Source organism: Pholis gunnellus (assembly GCF_910591455.1).
Source record: "Pholis gunnellus genome assembly, chromosome: 23".
NCBI classification, from domain to species: domain Eukaryota; kingdom Metazoa; phylum Chordata; class Actinopteri; order Perciformes; family Pholidae; genus Pholis; species Pholis gunnellus.
In genome coordinates this window covers 7,886,190-7,905,608 of record NC_136550.1, presented here as the reverse complement: position 1 = coordinate 7,905,608, position 19,419 = coordinate 7,886,190, and the positions used below count along the sequence as shown (strand labels likewise).

The following is a 19,419-nucleotide window of genomic DNA, read 5'->3' as shown; positions in this document are numbered from 1 at the left end:
TTCATCCGTGTTTGTGCGGCGCTTTTGTGAAGTTAAATACTCAAGGACGGTGAGCCCCTTCAGGGCTGCACTTAAAGTACTCCACACCCACACGGGCCCATTGTACTTGTGTTGTATACATTTCATTCCCCATCTTCCTCTTCTGCTTTTTAATATGCATTCAGCAAGTCTCTTGGTGTGTTGGAAAACAAATTGCATCTTTAGAATAGTAATGTGTTGGGGTGGTCGTGCCATTCTAGATCATTTTTAGTGAGTATATAGAGTCTGTGTTACAAGTGCAGAAGGGTAGGTTCTCTGAATATGTATGTAGAAATATGTCACTTCTCTATTACCCTCTGGACTCACATTCAATCTGTGGGTTTAAAAAAAAAAAAAAAAAAAATGTTCTAAAGGGATGTTCGTTTGGTTCACACCAGAAAGGAAAATCCGAATAAGAACTTGAAAATTCAGTGTACTTCGAAGTCGCCCTCAACCTTTTTGACCCCGCCACAATTAGCCGGTTGCTCTCTCCGGGGACTTCACTCAGCAATCAGAGTTACCTCAAGGTGACAGCACATTATGTTGAGCAGCAGTGGGAAATAGTAGTTACTGGACCTAACTCCAGTTCTATGAATACTTGTGCAGCCCTCTAACTACTGCGTTGTTAATTGATTTCCAAAGATTGATCCACATCTATTTGCATAAAGCGAACATATTTGTCCACTCCCATGTTGATAAGAGTATTACGTATTAGAGAAATCTCATCCATTAAACATTTGAATCAATTGACAGCCCATGTATAGGTATATACAAGAGTGTAAGCAGATGACTAATAATATCAGTGTAGCTTCACTGAATTCGAACACATAAACCCAACCCTCTCAACCAGAAGCAGAAACAGCACTTATGAAGCATAAGCATGGTTGTTACAGTTTGATTTTCCCCTGCTGAGGGTATCTTTGAAGTAACTCCAAATAATTGGAACATATAAAGAATAAATTACTCTATAGCAGCTCCACAGCAGAAAGCGTGATACATGTGCTCCTTAGCAAGCTTCTGTGAACAACAGGCTTCCACAGGGACTGATAATTCCTCTGTCTGAAAAGAGCCGCACTAAACAACACTCAACAGTTGACTTTAAATACTTCCTGGTTTTACTCCAGAGCTAAATACACAGTGCTTCAGGCCATTGCTCCCTTTCTCCTTGTAACATTTTCTTGAGGTTTTCATGGGAGTTTTAAAGGTTGTTTTTTTGTGTGTGTGTGTGTGTGTGTGTGTAGCGCCAGGAGACAGACTGAATGAGAAAAGATGGATGCTTTGGCGTGCAGCAAGGAAAGATAATGAATGAAGTCGACCGTGGGTGGCGAAGACCATCACTAAAGCGTAATGGGTCCCAGCAGAGGGATGGGGATATTGACCCGTCCGTCACTTTGTTCCCCGCTCCCCTCCCTCCCTTTTCTTACAAATACAAACTCTCGCAAGTGTGTACACAGCCTGACACACACACAGCAATGTACACATTGAGCAATACCAACATACACTTTGTCTTTGCACGCACACACACACACACTCTCCAAAGTCCCTCAAGCACCTTGTGCATAGTTTTCTCTTCTTAACACAGGAACTAATACCAGTACGTGTGTGGATGTGTGTGTGTATGTGTTACTTTATTGGAGGTGGGGCAATTTGGCTGTGCTTGCTCTTTTTAACTGAAAGCAAATGGCGAGTTTGTGCTCCCTGACAGGGACTGTTTCATCAAACACATACGACCTGTGGGAGAACTCCACAGAGAGGCGTACCCTCAATGAGGTACGCGAGCTGAGCCGTCTCCGTTCTTATGAGACTTACTCCAGGCAAACTTCTTTGAAGTGAATTCTATGGAAAATCACTCGCAGCAATTTGCCGTATTGGAAGCAGATTCAGCGTTGCGTTTTCTTCCTCCTGAACTTTTAAAAGCTGGCGAACCTTTCCGTCCTTCCACTCGGTTGGTATTTTCCTCCTGATATAAATCACTTGAGTTCTGAAAGGGAACGGTGGTGCTCACCAATTCTTCTTTTATTACTCTCCAATATGGACAAATCTGTCTAGCTTTGACAGCAGCTGCACCTTCCCTGTCTTAAACTACTAGTTTCCTTCTTTTTTTCGTTTTCTTTCATTGATTCAATTATTCACCCGTTCATTTATTTATTTTTCTCCTGTCAGTGGTCAATAGACTGAGGGGACTCAACCCACTTACATCAGAGGCAGCAGCAGGATCAGCCAGCGATTACAGTCATTACAGTTTGTGCTTACATAGGGCTCTTGTGCTTTGTGCCACATCTCCCCTTGTCAGCTGGCAGTCTGAGCTCTAATCTGCCAGTTATAACAAACAGCAGATGAGGGAGCAAGAGGGAAAAAGCTATGAGGGAGGAAAAGTGAAAATGCGGGAAAAAAGGGGGGCGGTTTGTGGCCAAATTGAAGAAAAAAAAACGAGTTTTCAGAATCTTAGCTCTGAGAGAGGGTTATATCCAGATGTAATCATTTACCATTGGCTGATAACACTTAGAATTGCTGTATATGTTTCAAATAGGGTTGTCGGAATATACTGGTATTGACAATTACAGTGATGTTTAAAAAAAGTGAAATGTTGATTTCCAGTAAAAGGGATAGTTTGGATTGTTTGTGTCCCACAGTAGACGGCAGTCTGCACACCCTCAGTTTGAAGATACAGACAGGACGACCAGCACAGGGGCACCTAAAAAAATCTGTATTAGTTTAAATGTACCGGTACTGCATTGGAACTATTTGTTTCTCCAAACTGGCCACTTGCCATCAATATACTGACTATGGATAAGAGCGCCATATATATTGATATGACACACACACACACACACACACGCATACTTACAGTAAACTAAGTTAAAGATTCATTTTAACTGATTTTCAAATGTTCTCTAGATATATTGTGAATTAATTTGGCCACGATAAATGTGTAGTGGAAATCTGAAATTGTCACAGTCCTCGCTTCAAATGATACATTTCATCCTTTTTGCTTGTACCGTGTGTGACCCGAGCTTCCGGCATGACGCCAATTGCAGCATTTAGCCTGCTGCAACTTCTAATCACCTGCTGTGTTCTTCCTCCTATACTGTACACCCTGCATTCCCATATGTGGAGACATCACTCAGACTTGATCCGTTTCTCTCTCCCCCTGCTAGTTCAAAGGGCTCCGTCAGAGCCAAGGGTCTGATGAGATCCTGATTATCCCTCTAATTGGTAATTGCGAAGTCGTTGTGGCACGTGGCGTGGGCAGCTTCTCCTGCTATTGATCCGCCTCCTACTCTGCCATTGATTTGCACTTGATACATTTAATTGTAATTATTCCTCCACCTTATTTTATTCCACTGCAAGATGCGGGTACTTCAGGACGCTAACGGAAATCCTATCAGGAGGTATTCGTGGCTGTGTGTGCAAAGGTAAAAAAAAAATGTACAGCAGAGGGATTTTGAATATGGGTCAAGATAGATGTTAAGGCTGAGATTAAGTTTGCAATCCATGTTAAATACACATTATGTTTAATCCCTCATGAGGAAGTTATTACAAATTATGATTAAAAATCCAGATAGCTTAACTTCTAGGGCAGCAATGGTAAATCCAAAAAAAGTACATGTTGTCCTTCCACAAAATATGCCAACAACTATGTCCATTCATGTGTGTGTGTGTGTCTAGAATAAACTTGAAATGGGAGTAAGGAGGAAGGGTGTACAGATGAGAAGGCTGCCTCGATAATTGTTTCTCAGTTTTATAGGCTTGACCCTTGATTTATTTGACTGGCATTTACTGCCTGGGAATTAACTCTTCATAGGGAGGTTGGGCCACAGACCGCTGAGTGGAGTGAGTGGCAGAAGGTGACGGGGGTTCATGAACCCATAAAGCTTGCATGGGCGAGACTCGGCAGACCATATCTTATTACCGGGTTGGCTTGAAATGAGATGGGCCCCTTTTTGCCTGTCCCTCACTGGTTCGATTGATTAGTCGACAGCCAATCAATGTTAATTAAGGTGTAGAGAATCCTTTAATTGTGGCATATGAATCATTGTGTCAGGACCTGTCTTGACCCTCACAAGACTTACAAAGTGAACGGCCTTGCTGGGGAATAAACACCTTTTATATATTGCAAGATAACGAATGGTCCGTAAATGAGTATAGATGGACGGCGATCCTGTGTGTATATACTGTAGCTCGCAGCAGCCGGCCTCATGAAGATCACATACACAATGGGTGCTCGATTGCAGACTGGACAGACCTTCATAACCCGCTTTTTTTCATTTTGCAACCAGATGCAGAGCAGCGACGGATCAATACTTGTCAGAATGTTTAAGAGTTAATGTTTTGAGATAAGTGTTGCTATTATGTGTGGCGAAAGGCTCTCTGTGCATATCAAGTGGGGCTTTGATTGATGACTGCCCAAAACAAAATGTCACATGAGAACACCACCGGCACCATAATTGTGTTTTTTAATGAAGACCTGCATTTCATGTTGGCGCTGACATCGCACACACTGGATGTCACACCCCCCCCCACTCCACTCCACTACCACCGCTACCATCCATCATGCAGTAATAACAATGTGACCTGTTCGTGGTTTAAAGCCTGGTTTCAGGTCCATGACTTCCAACTTTACCCCTCAACAGAAAGATGAATTGACCCTATCTGAGATCTCTAGTCCCTCGGTCAGTCATGTGTCCCCACAAATATGACATGTCTGTCGCAGCATTACAATCAACCTTTCAAGACAACTTCAACAAAATAGGTTTCATATATCATATAAGAAAAATACAGATGTTCCTAAATACAAGATTCGTCATTAAACACTGCAACCTACTAAGTAATTTTGTTGCACAAGTAAACCTGAAACTACTTAGTAGTAAACCTACGTTTTGGAAAATTAAAGTGAACCTGATGTGTAAAAACGGTGCAGTTACTATGTATTTAAAGGAAAAGACATTGGGCAAATCATTTCTGTTAACAGAAGAGCTTCATAATGTTCCTAATCTCTGCAACAGAATTAGATGTTCAACTCCATTAACCACACACTAAACATCTGACTAATGTGCTACTGTATATGTTTGCCAATCAGAAGGGCAAGATTGTCTGATGTTGCTATTATTGCTCTTTCCTCTGTTTCCAGGTGTAATAACCGGACCCAGTGTGCTGTTGTGGCCGGACCAGATGTATTTCCTGACCCTTGCCCAGGAACCTACAAATATCTGGAGGTCCAATATGAATGTGTACCCTACAGTATGTATTCCTTAATTCTCTCTCGCTCTTCAGCACCTCTTCACGCTCTTAGCCATGCTCATTTCCTCGTAATAGCAACGGCTCATCAACAACCCTATTAACGTGCACGCGAGTAATGGTCTTAATGTTCAAAAAATATCTTTGAATGTGTCATCCAGCTCAGCGAAGCACATTGAGACGCATCAGTTGACGTGAAGACAAGTGATGATTCCTGGAACCCAAAAAGCATAACACCGTGTTTTAGTGCTGAAAATATAATTGACAGTGTTGTTTACATGTGAAGAAAGCATTCAGTATATCCGTGTAGAGGAATATTTAGTCTGATTATCCGATGTTTTTATTCTAACTGACCGGAGATTAACCCTTTCATCATTTTCTTCATCATGCATAACATCAATTATGTCAACATCTTGCCAGCTTACGGTCAATTTATTTACAAGTGACATCCTCTATGGGACGTTGGTTGTCTAATTTATTGAAATAAAAAAAAGCAGATCCGAGGTATACACTGTAGATAGTTTAAAAGTGATACAACAGGCAAATGATTTGAGACCGATCGGAAATTGTTCCCCAGAATCATGCGGCTGTGTGGGAATTATGTTGTCAACAACATACTAAAAGAGGGAAGAAAAAAAACCTGCTAATGTAATCAGTCGAGGGAAGCGTTAGCTTCATTTCATTTTCAGACGGTGCTCGTCAGTGCCTTCCCGTCAGCTCCCCCAGTTCACAGTGCTGCAATATCTTTGAGGAATCATGTCATGTCTCTGTTAGCATAGCAGCAATAAAGGCCGTATGACTTTCATCAAAAATGAAACATACTTGTTGTTTTCGGTTCAGTTCAGCTCAGTGGACGCCAGTTAATGTTCAGACGAGCGAAGCGCCTCTGAAAGGAGTGAATAAAGAAGATTTAATTAGTGCAGCAGGTGAGACCCGCTGTCAGGCGCTACATAACTTGAGTGGAAACATTTGGGCAGGCAAGGGAGGGATCAGCATGGGGTGACAGGATGAGCACACGGAGAGGAAGTCCAGGTGAGGCCAGAGGAAGCGGCGTGGACATTGCCATATGACCCGAGGTATTGTGTCATGATGACCTTTGAAATGGAACACCAAAGCCACAGTAATGATCCCTGCCAGATTCCTGGCGTCATTTTTGCCGTGCTGTCTAAAGTGCTGATATGAAAATGGAAATATTTGGTCACAGATATTTATCGGTGCAGTTAGCTGCTGGGTTCACTCTACATCTGATCAAAACCATCTTTTTAACATTTGATGTCCTCACATGGCTCCCCTCGCTAGTCCGCCTGATAAGAGCTTTCATGTTGTGAAATTTAAAAAAAAGAACACATTTCTACCTGTGATCCAGAGCTGGCAGATGGCTCTTTTATACCCGACTGTTTTCAATATGCACATTTCTCTCGCCCAGCCACCCGGCGTCGGTGTCTTTTTGAGGCGTCCATGTGCAACACTGACCCAGACTGAAGCTGCAATGGACAGAAACACAAATGTAATCAACCGTCTAGTTTTTGTGCAACTCTTGAGTTCCTGTCGGTATTCAAACACAAAGAGTGCTTGTACACACTTTGTGTGTACGCTCCTTTTTTTGTGAATGTGATATCTCAGGAATGTTTGAAGGGAATTTCATCAAATTTGGGGCAAGCTTCCACCTAGACTCAAGGATGAACTGATTCGATTTTGGAGGCCCAAGGTCAAAATCACTGTGACCTCGTGTCCATCCCATTCTCCTGAATGCAATATGTCAGGATCGCCCTGAGGGAATTTCTCAGATATTTGCACTAAAGTCGAACTGGACCTTTTTGTTTTGGTGGTCTAAGGTTAAGCTCTCTGTGACCTCACATATTTGACCATAAATCAAGGATTAATATGCTAATAATATGTATTTGCACACATTTCTAATAGGATACAATGATTAGGTGATGACATTTTGGACAGACATGGACGTAAACTGCATTCATATTGAAGGACATAGTCACACATTATGACAGCATATAAAAAAGCTCGCATCCAATGCAGAAGCTTGGTAATGCTACGATATCCTGATCTTTGTGACACATTGTTCCAGCGGTCCTCTCAAATAGAAGTTACATGACACCCATGGGAACTACAGCATTCACATTCAGTTGTCTGCCTAAACTACTCACTTTCCACCTTTTGTTTTATTGATTAACTCAACTTCCTTAACAAAAGCCAAGTTGAAACATGGAACAGTCTGCCCAAACGGATTCTGGCAGCTATGTTGTTCGGGGCTGCCTGTTAGGGGTGCACCAGGGAGGTAAACGGGGGCACCTTGTCTGGCGTAACTATGGATTGTGTCCAGGACCGTTGAAGGATAAAAAAAAAAATTCTGCTGGCAATGCAGAAGTCATGTAGGCGTTTATTTGTATATTGAGCAGGAAAGCAAAGTGTAATCACAAACAGTCACTGGAGACGGATTTTGAAACATATTTTATTGCAGCTTGTGAATGCAATTCATCTGTGACAGCCCAGTGGACTCGCTCCCTTCTTGCCTCCGAAATGAGCCAATCCTTTTTGCTGGAATGTGCCGAGCTCAGAGACAGCTCTTTTTGTTTTGTGGCCAGATTAAATTAGTGCTACATGTCTTGCATAATAAATCATGGAACCTCTAGGTCAATGGATCTCTCATACTGAAATCTATATATAAAAAAAAATTTTAAAACGGCTTACGTTACAGCTCAATTCTCTCTTTACCAAGTTCCTGAGACAGACTGACGGATTTGAGTGTCTAATAAGGGAAGCAGCCGCCCATGTCTCCAGTCTTGACTCTATATTCTGACAAGCTCTCCCTCTCTGTTCCAATACTCTGTTTCTTCCAAGTCTCCCTCACTCTCACTTACATTTTGTCCTTTAAGTGCTCTGCTTTGCCTTCCCCCAATATCTGTTTATTTTCTCCCTCTGTTCCCTCCACTCCTCTCTTCTTTAGCACCTTCACTGACTGGCTTTTATCTGTATTCTCCTCGTGGAGCTTCTTTTCTTTTCGGATAAATTACCTCTCTGCTCTCCATATCTTTATAAGCCGGCGAGATTGTACAATCAGATCCCACCGTTAATAATGGCAGAGGAGTGTGCTAAATCGAAGGACACATGCCGCGGATACAATATTGATTTTATTAATTTGCGATTTGGTCCGCTCCATCACTTGTAATGAGAAACCTTTTTTTTTTTTTTACAACAATTACTACTAAGAGTGCCGGTGTGTGTGGCAGTGCCAGAGCACCCTGCATTCCATCATATTTTCATTTGATGCATCTTTCTGGATGAAAAACAAAGCACTAAATTCATAATAATTAGCTTCTATTTGACCCTGTGATCATGATGGAGTCATGTAAACTCCTTCATCTGCCAGAGGTCTCAGTCTTTGTTGTACTCGTGCAGTTTGTGCATGCTCCCCCCATGCACTTTACAGATTAGCGAGGCCAGCCTGCAGGCAGAAGTGACGCGCTGACCCTTTATGATGACTCATAAACATGACTTTGCTCCAACGCTGAACATCTGCCTCTGCCCCGCCCCCTCACCTTGACTTTCCACGGTTCAGTGGAGAGAGATGCGCGTCTCTTCTCTTAGTGTCTTATTAAAGCCTTTCTCACTCTCTTTCACCGTCTTTCTCTCCGCCGTAGCTCCTCCCAAAGGTGGAGCTCGTAAGAGGTCAATGCAACTGTGTCTGCCTCCTACCTACCCAGTGTTGTTCATTAGCAGTAATGAAGCACTTACATCCCCTCTGTGGCCCTTCAAACTCTGACTTGTCAAAGGGAGAAAAAAAAAACGTATTCAAGCCCCGCTTTGTCGTTAAAAGACTCGTTCTGTTGTTGACAGCTTGCGGTTACCTTTCTTGTCCTTCTCCCGGCCATCAGCCGTCTCCCGATAGCACGGGAGTGAGATGTGCCTTTCAGTCTAGTTTCATGGCATATTGACTGATTTATTTGGTCCAGGCGAGCGGTCGAACCCCTCGTCCCAAAAAACATTAGGTCCTGGATAGTGACACGTCCTGTCAGGGAACCGCTTTTGATCCTTTCCACTTTTTAAAATGGACACTTGCGTATGCATGGCAGATGAGGCGGAGGCAACGTGAAAGACAAAGATGAGAGCGGGAGAACAAAGGAAGAAAACCTGCTGGCGGTCTGTTGCTATACGTAAGCCACTAGTTCCCCCCGCTGTTTTGTAGCTAATAAGGACAATGTAAAATCCTGTCTCCCACAGTGGGATCCAGCTCAGCCCTGTCAGATATGGCTCACACGTTGGAAGCTAAGCCAGGACATATAATCATGCAATCAGTTCTCTGATTCGAACGGAGCGGTATAATCCGGAGCTCACACTTCACAGAAACTTGCCATGTAATTTGGCGAGTTCTTTTATTTCCAACTCACCTAATTGTTTTTTAATTCATTTAGCTAATAATAACACAGCTAACAAGTACAGAGGGGGGGGGGGCTCACTGAATAATGGAGTAGATTGTTTTGGCATGTCCGACTCAGCACCTGCTACCAATCTCTGTCCTTCTGTGTTGGCAGGTGAAACCATGAAATTGATGCTCTGCACATGGCTATCACGTACGATGCAGCTCGGGCAGATCGTGGTGTGATTACAGAGCCCATTATGTAGTGGTCACACCTAAGGTAAACACCACCTGGGCGACTTCATGGCTGCAGCGTGGACCACGCGGTTAGCTATTGTGTCTCGTCAGGGTCACCCATTGTTTTAGGTTATTAACATGAATCGCGTCGAATCTGATGTTCAAATGTCGCTCGCCTTTGATAGTCGCTCAGTATTCAAACGCCATCGGCAGTCTTCCGAGCTCCCAGGCAGTCTCTCTTTGCCTTGGATAATCTTGCACCAATTTTAAGCTTCTTCAAGAGTAGATCACTCTATTTGATATCGGTAAATCTACTAAGCAGATTGTATGGAAGTGCAGTGGCTTTTTTTGCCCTTGAGCTCTCCAATCCACGTTCATCGGGTCTAGTGTGGGAGGCAACAGCGTGACAGCAGATACATCACACAACCACACCCTTCCTCGCTCCCTGCCGAAATGCCAGTGAGCATTAGCCTGCTTGTTCAGACAGCTTTTTTTTTTTTCCTTCTCCCCACCTGAGCGACCAGCTCCACTTCTTCCCATGTGTGAAGGGGGGGGGGGGGGGCTGTAATGCCATCACATCACTCAGTGACAGCTGACCACTCCCCAGCCCACACAGCAAGCTCTGATGACTGTGACTTTCTGTCATATATTTCACACGCTATATTCACGCCGGTGTCGTGGCCTGAATTTGCAGAGATTGATCTTGTCACAGCACATTGGTTTTAATCTGTGCTTTGCAGAAACACCCTGTCTTTATATGTTATTGTCCAACGGAAATCACATTAATTTATCTCTTTTTTTTTTGCTGTCTTGGGAGATGTATAAGAAATGCTCTTTTCCCCCCTCAAGCCTCTGAGGGGTGTGTCAGTGTTTGTGTTTGATTGACTGTTTAGCTACCAGGCTCGTGTACTGCAGGGATGCAGAGAGGCCGTATACAACTGTGGCCTGTACAAGCCTATGACAGACGGGATTTTGTCAGAAGCGATATTAAAGAATAGGGACCACGTCAACATCTAAACTGACCGATCTTCAGAGGTATTAAAGCAGTTTAATGTGCTGACTGTTGACAGTGCCGTTTTCCACAGCGGTGCAGGGCAAGACATCTGTTTGTTTCTAGACAAGAAGGAGGCATTAGCTCGAGAGTTAATGTAGGTTGTTGCTGTTCCGGCTCTTGCTGTGATTGAATGGTGATGTTATTGCTACAGGGCTGCAATTTAGACACCAAAACTATATAACAGATACATTTCTGATAACTCTTTTTGTTTTTTTCTCAAAAGAGAACGCAGGACATGTGGGCTAGAGCAGATTTAATTTCAGTTATGTATCATGATACGGCAAATATATGTATATAAAATACAATATGTAGCCAAACAGAAATTGTTTAAAGATAGCACAATGTGTTCATATTCTTATTATACTATTATATACTATAAAAAGTTGATAAACAATACTATTATCACATGGAAAATAAAAGGTTAACTCCCTGATTTAATAAGATATATTAATGAATATAAAACCAGCTGTATATCTACTACATGATGTTTGTATTTTTATGGTACAAGTGTGGTGAGTTGAAATAAATAGAAAAATGTCAGTTTCGTGGCTGGATTAACAATGGTCCTACTAAATAAAAAGAAATCATTTTCCCAGTTGAGAGGCGATATAATTGCAGAGGGAGGCTGTGATTACCAATGTGGATAAATGGTGGTGTGATAGGGGTGAATCTGGACATGCGGAAACTGTTTTCCCCTACTAATAGCTAAATAAACTGGTGTAATCTATCAGGCTCTTGTTTTGTACCGGCTGCTCTTTTGCTCAATACAACGTACATGCAAGATCATCCCGGGCGTTTTCACGGATAGACAATTATGTACACACCCCAACGTATCGGAATACATGCTCTTTGCTCGCTGAACGAGCTTCTGGAAATGTTCATAAACACTTCCATTTATATAACACAAGCAAAGCTTTTATCTGTGTTTTTCCTTCAAGAGCCAACCCACGCACGCACACTCAAGCGCACAAGTCTGAAAGAATTATTGGGTTGCCAAGTGTCGAGGATATAGCACTAATTAGAGATCGGTCTCTTCGGGGGGGGTCTCTGCTTTTAATGATCACCATACTAATCAAAGCTCTTCTACTATTTCCTTTTCTTTTCTTTATTTCTTTGTTGACTGATGTTCCACCATGTCCAGCCACACACCAGGCTAAACATCCTCTTTTCTTCCTCTTCCACACCAACAATTCTCTCTCTCTCTCCCCCCCCCCTCCCCCCATCCCTCTGTTCTGTTCCATAATTTCAAGGTCCTTGAAAATCGTGAAATATTTCAGGAGGGGCTATTAGGTTATTTCTGCTCCAGTTGCCGCCATGTTCCACAAAAACTGTATTTAATTTTGTTTTGCTTCGGCTGCACTTGTCTCCTCTCCCTCTGTTGTTCTGTCCTACGTGGGCAGCAGGTTGGATGAGCGCCAAGTCCTTGCACCTGTCCCTCAAAGTGAGACAAACACACATGCATGCACACAGACAGAAGTACAAGCACACAAACGCACACACACACACACACACACGCGCGCGGCATCCTGCATTGTCAAGGTTATAAGATAGCGTTGCAGTTTCCCAGTAGGAGGGAGAGAGAAAGCGATGGAGAGAGAAAGCGATGGAGACCGAACGGAGACACTAGGGAGGAGATTGAATAGGTACGAGAAAGGGGCACAAAGACAGCAGACAAGTAGTTGAAAGAAGAAGACGGGTGTTGAGAAATAGAACCTGTAATGATGGTGTGGGAGACTCATGAGCACCAACCGAGGGAAATGATAGGAAAAAAAATGAGCGAGATGAAGAGAGAATCTAGAGAAAGAGAGATGGTAGCCTGCGTGTCCTCCCCCATCCTTAGGCACATGCTATTCAAGGCCCCGTAATTTGTGTCATTAATTAAAAAGCTGATGGGATGGAGTTAAGGGGTTTGCACTCCGCATCTCCTTCGTTGATAGAGAGAGAGAGGGAATGAAAAAAAGAGAGGGGGGGGGGTTATTACAAAAAATATTGCAGCCATTCCACCATGAATCTCTATTAGTGGCTAATGATACCATTCTGATACCTCTCAACCATTAGTGTGAAATTGGGAAGCGTTAATTATTGAAATGGAAATCCATACAGCCGCCGCTCACATGATGGGGTCGGGACTCTCAGTCGCTCGGGGCCCCCATTGTTAGCCGCTCAACGTGTGTCTTAAGCAGAGCGTAGACTACAATACGTATGCAGAGCAACTTCTCAGGAGCAAATGGTATTTGAAATTATTCATTATCTGAGCAAATACTGTATGGACTGCATTATAGAGTGGTACTATAATTGACTTATAGAGGGTATGGTATGCCTGAACAGCAGGGTGCTCCAGCATTGCCTGCCTATATAGTCTCTACACTGTCAACGCATGAATTACATGCTTTTGTTGTAGTTTTTGATTGAAATGGGAATTTTATAACCATGAAAGAAATGTATTATTTTCAAGAGTAGGTTGCTTTATTAAATTTGGCTTCGACCGCTTGAACGGTGAGGTAAGCTGCAGGATCAGCCATGTTGCCTTTCCCAGCTTTGTGTGTCTGGCGTGGTAAACCACACAGCAGCCAGACTGTAACAAGCTGCATGCGCACAGTTTAGTGAGTTATTGTTTTGCCAGAATTGTCCCGGACCTGTCCAAGCAATGCATTCACTTTAACTATGGCCTGGTAGAACACTTGGCTGTTTTCCATAACTAACCCAAAAGAAAAAGAAAAGAAAAGACAAATGGAACACAATTTAAAGAAATAATTGGAATATTAAATCACCTATTCATTAATAGTGATCGGCTGTGTCCACATCTGTGTGGGCAGCAGTTTTCTATCCCTCGACTAATCTCCAGATAAATCTATATCGTGATAGCGAGTAGAATTGAGGTGCCTTAGAGCCTTGCACTTAACCCCAAACTGCTTCCCACTGGCCAAAAGATAAGAGAGTGTGCACTTGGCTACTTCCAGAGGTTGTGCCTGTGTGCAATTTTGTGAAGCAAATCTATCCTGGATAATTAATGCACAATAAGTTGATCTGTACAATTTGAAGGGGATTTTCTTCTCTCATTTCCAATGATGACATTTCCTCCTTCCGGTTTGCTCTGGCATCGGACGGAGGGTGATTAAAGCTAGTCATTTTTGTTTTTATCTCTAGGGAAATGTGCCAGACCCTTGTTAACTGTCCTGCTCGTTGCAACGGCCGAATGATGAGCTATTTGCCTTTGTCCCTTTCCCCATCAGACTGGTGAAATGACGTTCTTAAATGATAAGTTCAAGCAGTAAATGAAGTCACACTGAAGTTGCTGAAATGAGGTGCAGCACCCAGGTCCTATCATGAAATACGTGTAGCCTATTGTTATTTCACTATTCTCAAAATTGCTCAATCTCATTTCTGCTTCTACATTGATGCTTTGATGCATGGCCACGCAACACTAGTCATCTAGTATCTCTACTAGTATCTCTACTAATTGTTTTTACCATATACCTTCAAATGGTCTCTACTGTACAGACCTTAGCTCTTGTTGTTGCCCTTCGCTATTATGAAACAGATTGTGTATAGAATCAGAAACACCCAGGGACATGTGAGGCTGTGTATAACCTATTAAATGCTCTGTCCTTAAATATCAGGACAAGGCTTTGTCAAGTGTTTTGGAACAGAAGTGCAGGTAAAGGCTCATTCATCATGTAGAGCCTCTGAATAAGGTACTCACCGTGTCGTGTGATGGAAGACGACGTAACCCTTTCATAGAGGTACCTCCAAAAGGACCTTTTTATTTCTATATCTTTTCATATTTTTAATAATTTCACTCTTCTTAGACATCAGTGAGGATGCAGAGAGAAATAAAAAAGGCAGAGAAAAGGGATGAGAGGATGAGAGAGAGCTAAGTGCTTTTTAGTGACTCAATGACAGCCGTGACCAAAATCGCATTACGGTCACAATGGGGGCGGTGGGGCAGAGTAAAGAAGCTTCTCAAATGAATCAATTCTCCGTCACACTCTGCTCTTCCCGCCGTAGGTTTGGGCACGTTCAGGGCCAGTATCGCAGGTATATCTCTGCCCGCGCTGTATTTTGCAGTGAAACACGAGTGGACGCGGCATGAACAAATTGGTTTGAGTGATCCGAGGGGTGACCTTGCTGCATCCAGCAGCATTTTTCTGGTCAAGCGAGACAGGGCCGCATACTGTACAGTAGCCCCGGGAGCGGCGGTATTTCCTTGTCGGGTATTTCATCCAAATCCTTTACTCCTTCTCACACCATCTCCCACGGCGATTGCGTCGTATACCAGCTCTCACATCCCCACCGCTTAATGCCTTTTTCTATAGATCATTACCCTCCTCTCCTCCTCGCCACTGTAAGCTATCGCTCAATCAGAAATGCCGGCCTCCCGGTGGCCCCTGTTGTGTGGCCGTTGCTCACGGGGAGGTGAAGAGGCTTCGATCGGCTATTTACTTTGATTTGATCGATGGGGTCCACGTGTAGTTCCGAGTTATCGGCAAATTTGAGTTGCCGGTAATAGTGATTCAGATGTAGCCCAGAGCTATTGTTGCACAGGCTCTGTATGGACTTATTGTGTTTCTATGACAGCTGGAGTGTTTGCTGTTGATGAGGTGCCGTACCAGTGTACAATTTTATGATCTGACCAACACAGACGACTTGTTGAAAGCCTCTCCCCTCCCCTTTATGTTTCTGTCTTCTTGCTCTTTCCCTCGCCTGACACAGCTTCACCTCACTCACTGCTTTTCATTGGCTCACCGCCTTGCATTAATATTGTTCTCCTCTAATAACTTTCACATCTTTCGAATATTACCCCACCCGCCCCTATCCACTGACCTCCATACCTCGCTCACTGGCACTCTCCATTTGGAGGAGAGGACTCTTGTAAGCCCTGGTAACAGAGGTTAATCCTCTCTTATTAGAACCGGGATTACTGGAGGGGAAGGGACAGGACCGGCCAAATGCCATGCCTGACATAAAAAGCAGGTCCACGAGAGGAAGCAATACATATAGTGTGTTGAAAAATGAAGATGTTACGGCCACAGCACTTCTTCAACAGGCTTTCCGAATACTTGTTGAGCTGTAGAATCAAAACGGCTTTTGCATTCCACTTCCACCTGCAGCAATTAGAGCTGAGTGCTGGTGCAACGGATCATAAAACTAACGGTTCGGATCGTGTCACGGATCAGACCAGCACAAAAGAAAAAAGGGAGCAAATATAACTTATCGAGAATGCTGATCCCTTTTTTTTTTACCGCAGATACTAATTGCCAATCCTTGATGATCAATATTGGTAGATATAGATCCCTTATTTGTGTTGTTTGATTATAGCAGCTGGTCTACAAGGCTCCCTTCCCAAAAATCACTTCAGCCACTCTGAAATCAGTGTAAAGCATTCAGAGTTCTAAATGTTATCCTTTTTACTTTGTTATAGTAATAAAAAACACACAATTCTGATGATTGAAATAAAAAGATTGTGTTATTGATTAAAACAAATGTTGTCATTAGTGGTGTTAATGATGTATTATAAGCTGCTTAGAGCCAGTGTAAACAGGTCATCATTTCTACTCTAATATCTATTTATGTTGCTGTAAAAACATGTCCTTCAAACAACTGTGTGTATTAAAAGTTCTCACAAAAACTACATGTGAACACATCGTAATAACATTATAATTTACCTTCGACCCACATTAATTTATGTACGGATCGATGATGGTGGTCCATGACACCACTACAATACATTAACTTACCAGTGCCAATACCAGGACCCTTGAAGGGATAGCTTTGGTCATCCATCGTCAGTGTATCACCTACAGAAGATGACAGAAGTATCAGCACCGCAGCAAAGCCATGAAATGTAGGCTACTCAATTTGTTAGGTGCTTTTTTTTCTCTCGCAGTTGTACCCTGGACTCATAAGCTTGCTTGTAAGTGGTCATAAAGTTGAATGATTTGATGAATGTACAAGAAGTCATCTGTTTTACACATTCCCATCCCTCAGCCATCACTGCAACAAAAAAAAAAGCCCCAAAAAACATCTCGTACAATTTAAGACCTGATTAATCTGTCTTTTCTCCAACAGGCTCATGTTGTTTCTCTTTCCTAAAAGCTTATGATTGAATGTTTTGTGTGTTTATTCCACTAACCCCGTGCTCGTCTTAAACTGTTGTGACTGTTACAAAATAAAGACTTTTCCCGGTTATCACATCATTAATCTGTTCTTTCTTTTTTCTTTCTCTCTCTCTCTCTCTCTTCCCTTCATGCCTAAAAATAGAAGTGGAACAAAAAGGTAACTAAATGACAACAACTTTTCTTATTCATCTGCACTTTTCATTTGGGCGTAGGCTTGCTTTTTCTTTTCTTTTTTTGTCTTTGGGTGACGGGCCGCTAAAGCAGGTGTCTGATATTTTGTGTGTTTGTGTTCATTGTACGGTTCATTGGAGAGGTTAAACATGCCATTCATGGGGAAATTTGATTGATCAGGGAAGACGGTGTTAGAAAAATACCTAATTAGCTAAATGCTTTCTCTCATTTAGTCTTGTGCCAAGCTGCAAGCATCCAAAACGGTTACTATCGCACTGGACCTTCATTCCTCGTTCATCAACAGTAACACAGATTGACATATATGCCACATATATGATCATTCTTTAGGGTTAAGGTAATTACAGACCTGCTCTCCAGTGAAATCCCATCACCCGGGGGTGTTTTTATTCCCTTTAATAAAAGAAGATTATTCCAGCTCGGCTTTATCAGCTGCATACTATTAAAGGAGACGGCTATACAGGGTGATCAATAGTTTGTCCAATAAGCTGTCAGCATTTTTGATTATAGCTCTAACATGATGATGGCTATAACCTTCAGGGACTTATTCGTCAATACTGGAGACAGATCATAGCATAGTCACGTTATTATTTCATCAGCACCGCATGATGCTGCAGGAACATACACTTAAATCTTTACTTGTGCCCCAGGAGCATTGTGTTTGTAGCGTTATCTTCCTACACGAGTTGGAATAGTGTCCTTTTGTCAGGCGTTAACTACAAAGCTGGATTGAAGTCAAAGTTGGAAATGGAATCATTAAACAGGAGTCAGGAGTTCTGCTTTAATAGCTGGTGCAATACATTTTAAGTTTCATCGTAGTCATGAATTAATGACATCACGCTGAAATCTGTGGCAAAGAGAATGAGCAATGAAGCTGAAAGGGGGGGGTTCAAAACATTTCGTCGAGATGTCTGTGCTGCTAAGGCAACAGTTTTATTCCCCATGAAAGCCATGATTGTTTTTGTATCACTTCTCTAATACATTTCACTCCTCCATGCTTACGTCGTTAAAAAAGCATATTTGACAGAGCCCCGTGTGCTGTCGGTACAGAGCTTTACCTCCTCTGACCCTGTAGCCTACCCCGGCACATCTCGTCTTTTTCGACCGCAGCAACGGCCCTCTTAGCATTTAGCGGAGCAGCCGCTGAGATGTGTTGCCAAGGCGTTATGTCAACAGGACGCCACATTTTTCACCTGCAGGTAGACAACATGTTTAATCTTAAGAGATTACAAGGGAAAGAAGCCTCCGTGTTCGCTGTCTCTTTCTCCTCCTTCTCCTCGGAGTGTGTGCAGCTTTTACCTCCCGACGGATCTGCGGCGAGAACCTGTCAGCGTTGTCAGGCTCCTGGCCCATTACAGTGAAAGGAGCCTTGACACACACACTTTGTTTTTATATGTGATGTACTGTAGGGCCCAAACCCGTGGAAAAAGGGAAAATCCTACTGTGCAAATCCTTTTTGTTTCTTTCTATCAGACTTCGGCCAGTTTGTCTCTTTTGCCTTATGAATAATCTTTTTTTGTGTGAATGTACGAAAGACATATGTAATTATTTGTTCTTATGTTGTAGTTTTAAGAGGAGTCTTTTAACGTACTCAATGTAATCCTGACAGAATATTCTGAAGATAATCCGTCATCAGCTGAAATTAGCTTTCCACTCTTGACCTGCTGGAGCTGTATTGCCTTGGCCTGGCATTATCAGATTTGTGTACAAACCAGTTCACATTTAATTAGTTTACTGTGTGATATTGTAAATCCTGCTGCAGACTAAAAATGTCATGTGGGGAAAATAATGGACAGGCAATTATTATATTGATGATGTAATTACTGTATTTGTGTCTTTTGTTTTCTATCTCCTAAAGGGAGATAATTAAGGCGTAGCTATTCATCCAAATCCTTTAATTTTGGGTTTGTCTGTTTTATACTATTTATTAAAAAGTGTCACAAGAGTGTTTTAATTTTTTTCTGTTGCAATTATATGTAATTTAGTAGTACTGAAAAGCCACTTTGTAAAGAGAAACCAACAAATGGTAACGTGTGTAAGTGCATGTGGGAGAGTCAGTCCGTCTGTGGTAAGTTTTATCATCGTCGTCTGACTTGTTTCTGCTCTACATTAAGTCAGAAGAAATAACCCTCATTTACTCTGTTCACCCACAAGTCTGTTCCTTCAGTGATATTGTAAACTAATTGCCTTAA

General features: G+C 42.5%; 1 protein-coding gene across 1 annotated transcript in view; it reads left to right on the top strand.

Annotated features, from left to right (window-relative positions):
- The window catches only part of LOC306714295 (adhesion G protein-coupled receptor L3), a gene marked incomplete at its 3' end in the record, with an annotated part of 114,640 nt that overhangs the window by 20,023 nt on the left and 75,198 nt on the right, over nucleotides 1-19,419 (top strand). The window contains exons 2-3 of the mRNA XM_079184282.1: nucleotides 5,150-5,259; nucleotides 17,181-17,195. Coding sequence (XP_079040408.1) covers nucleotides 5,150-5,259; nucleotides 17,181-17,195 — 125 coding nt within the window. The remainder of the gene's footprint in view (nucleotides 1-5,149; nucleotides 5,260-17,180; nucleotides 17,196-19,419) is intronic.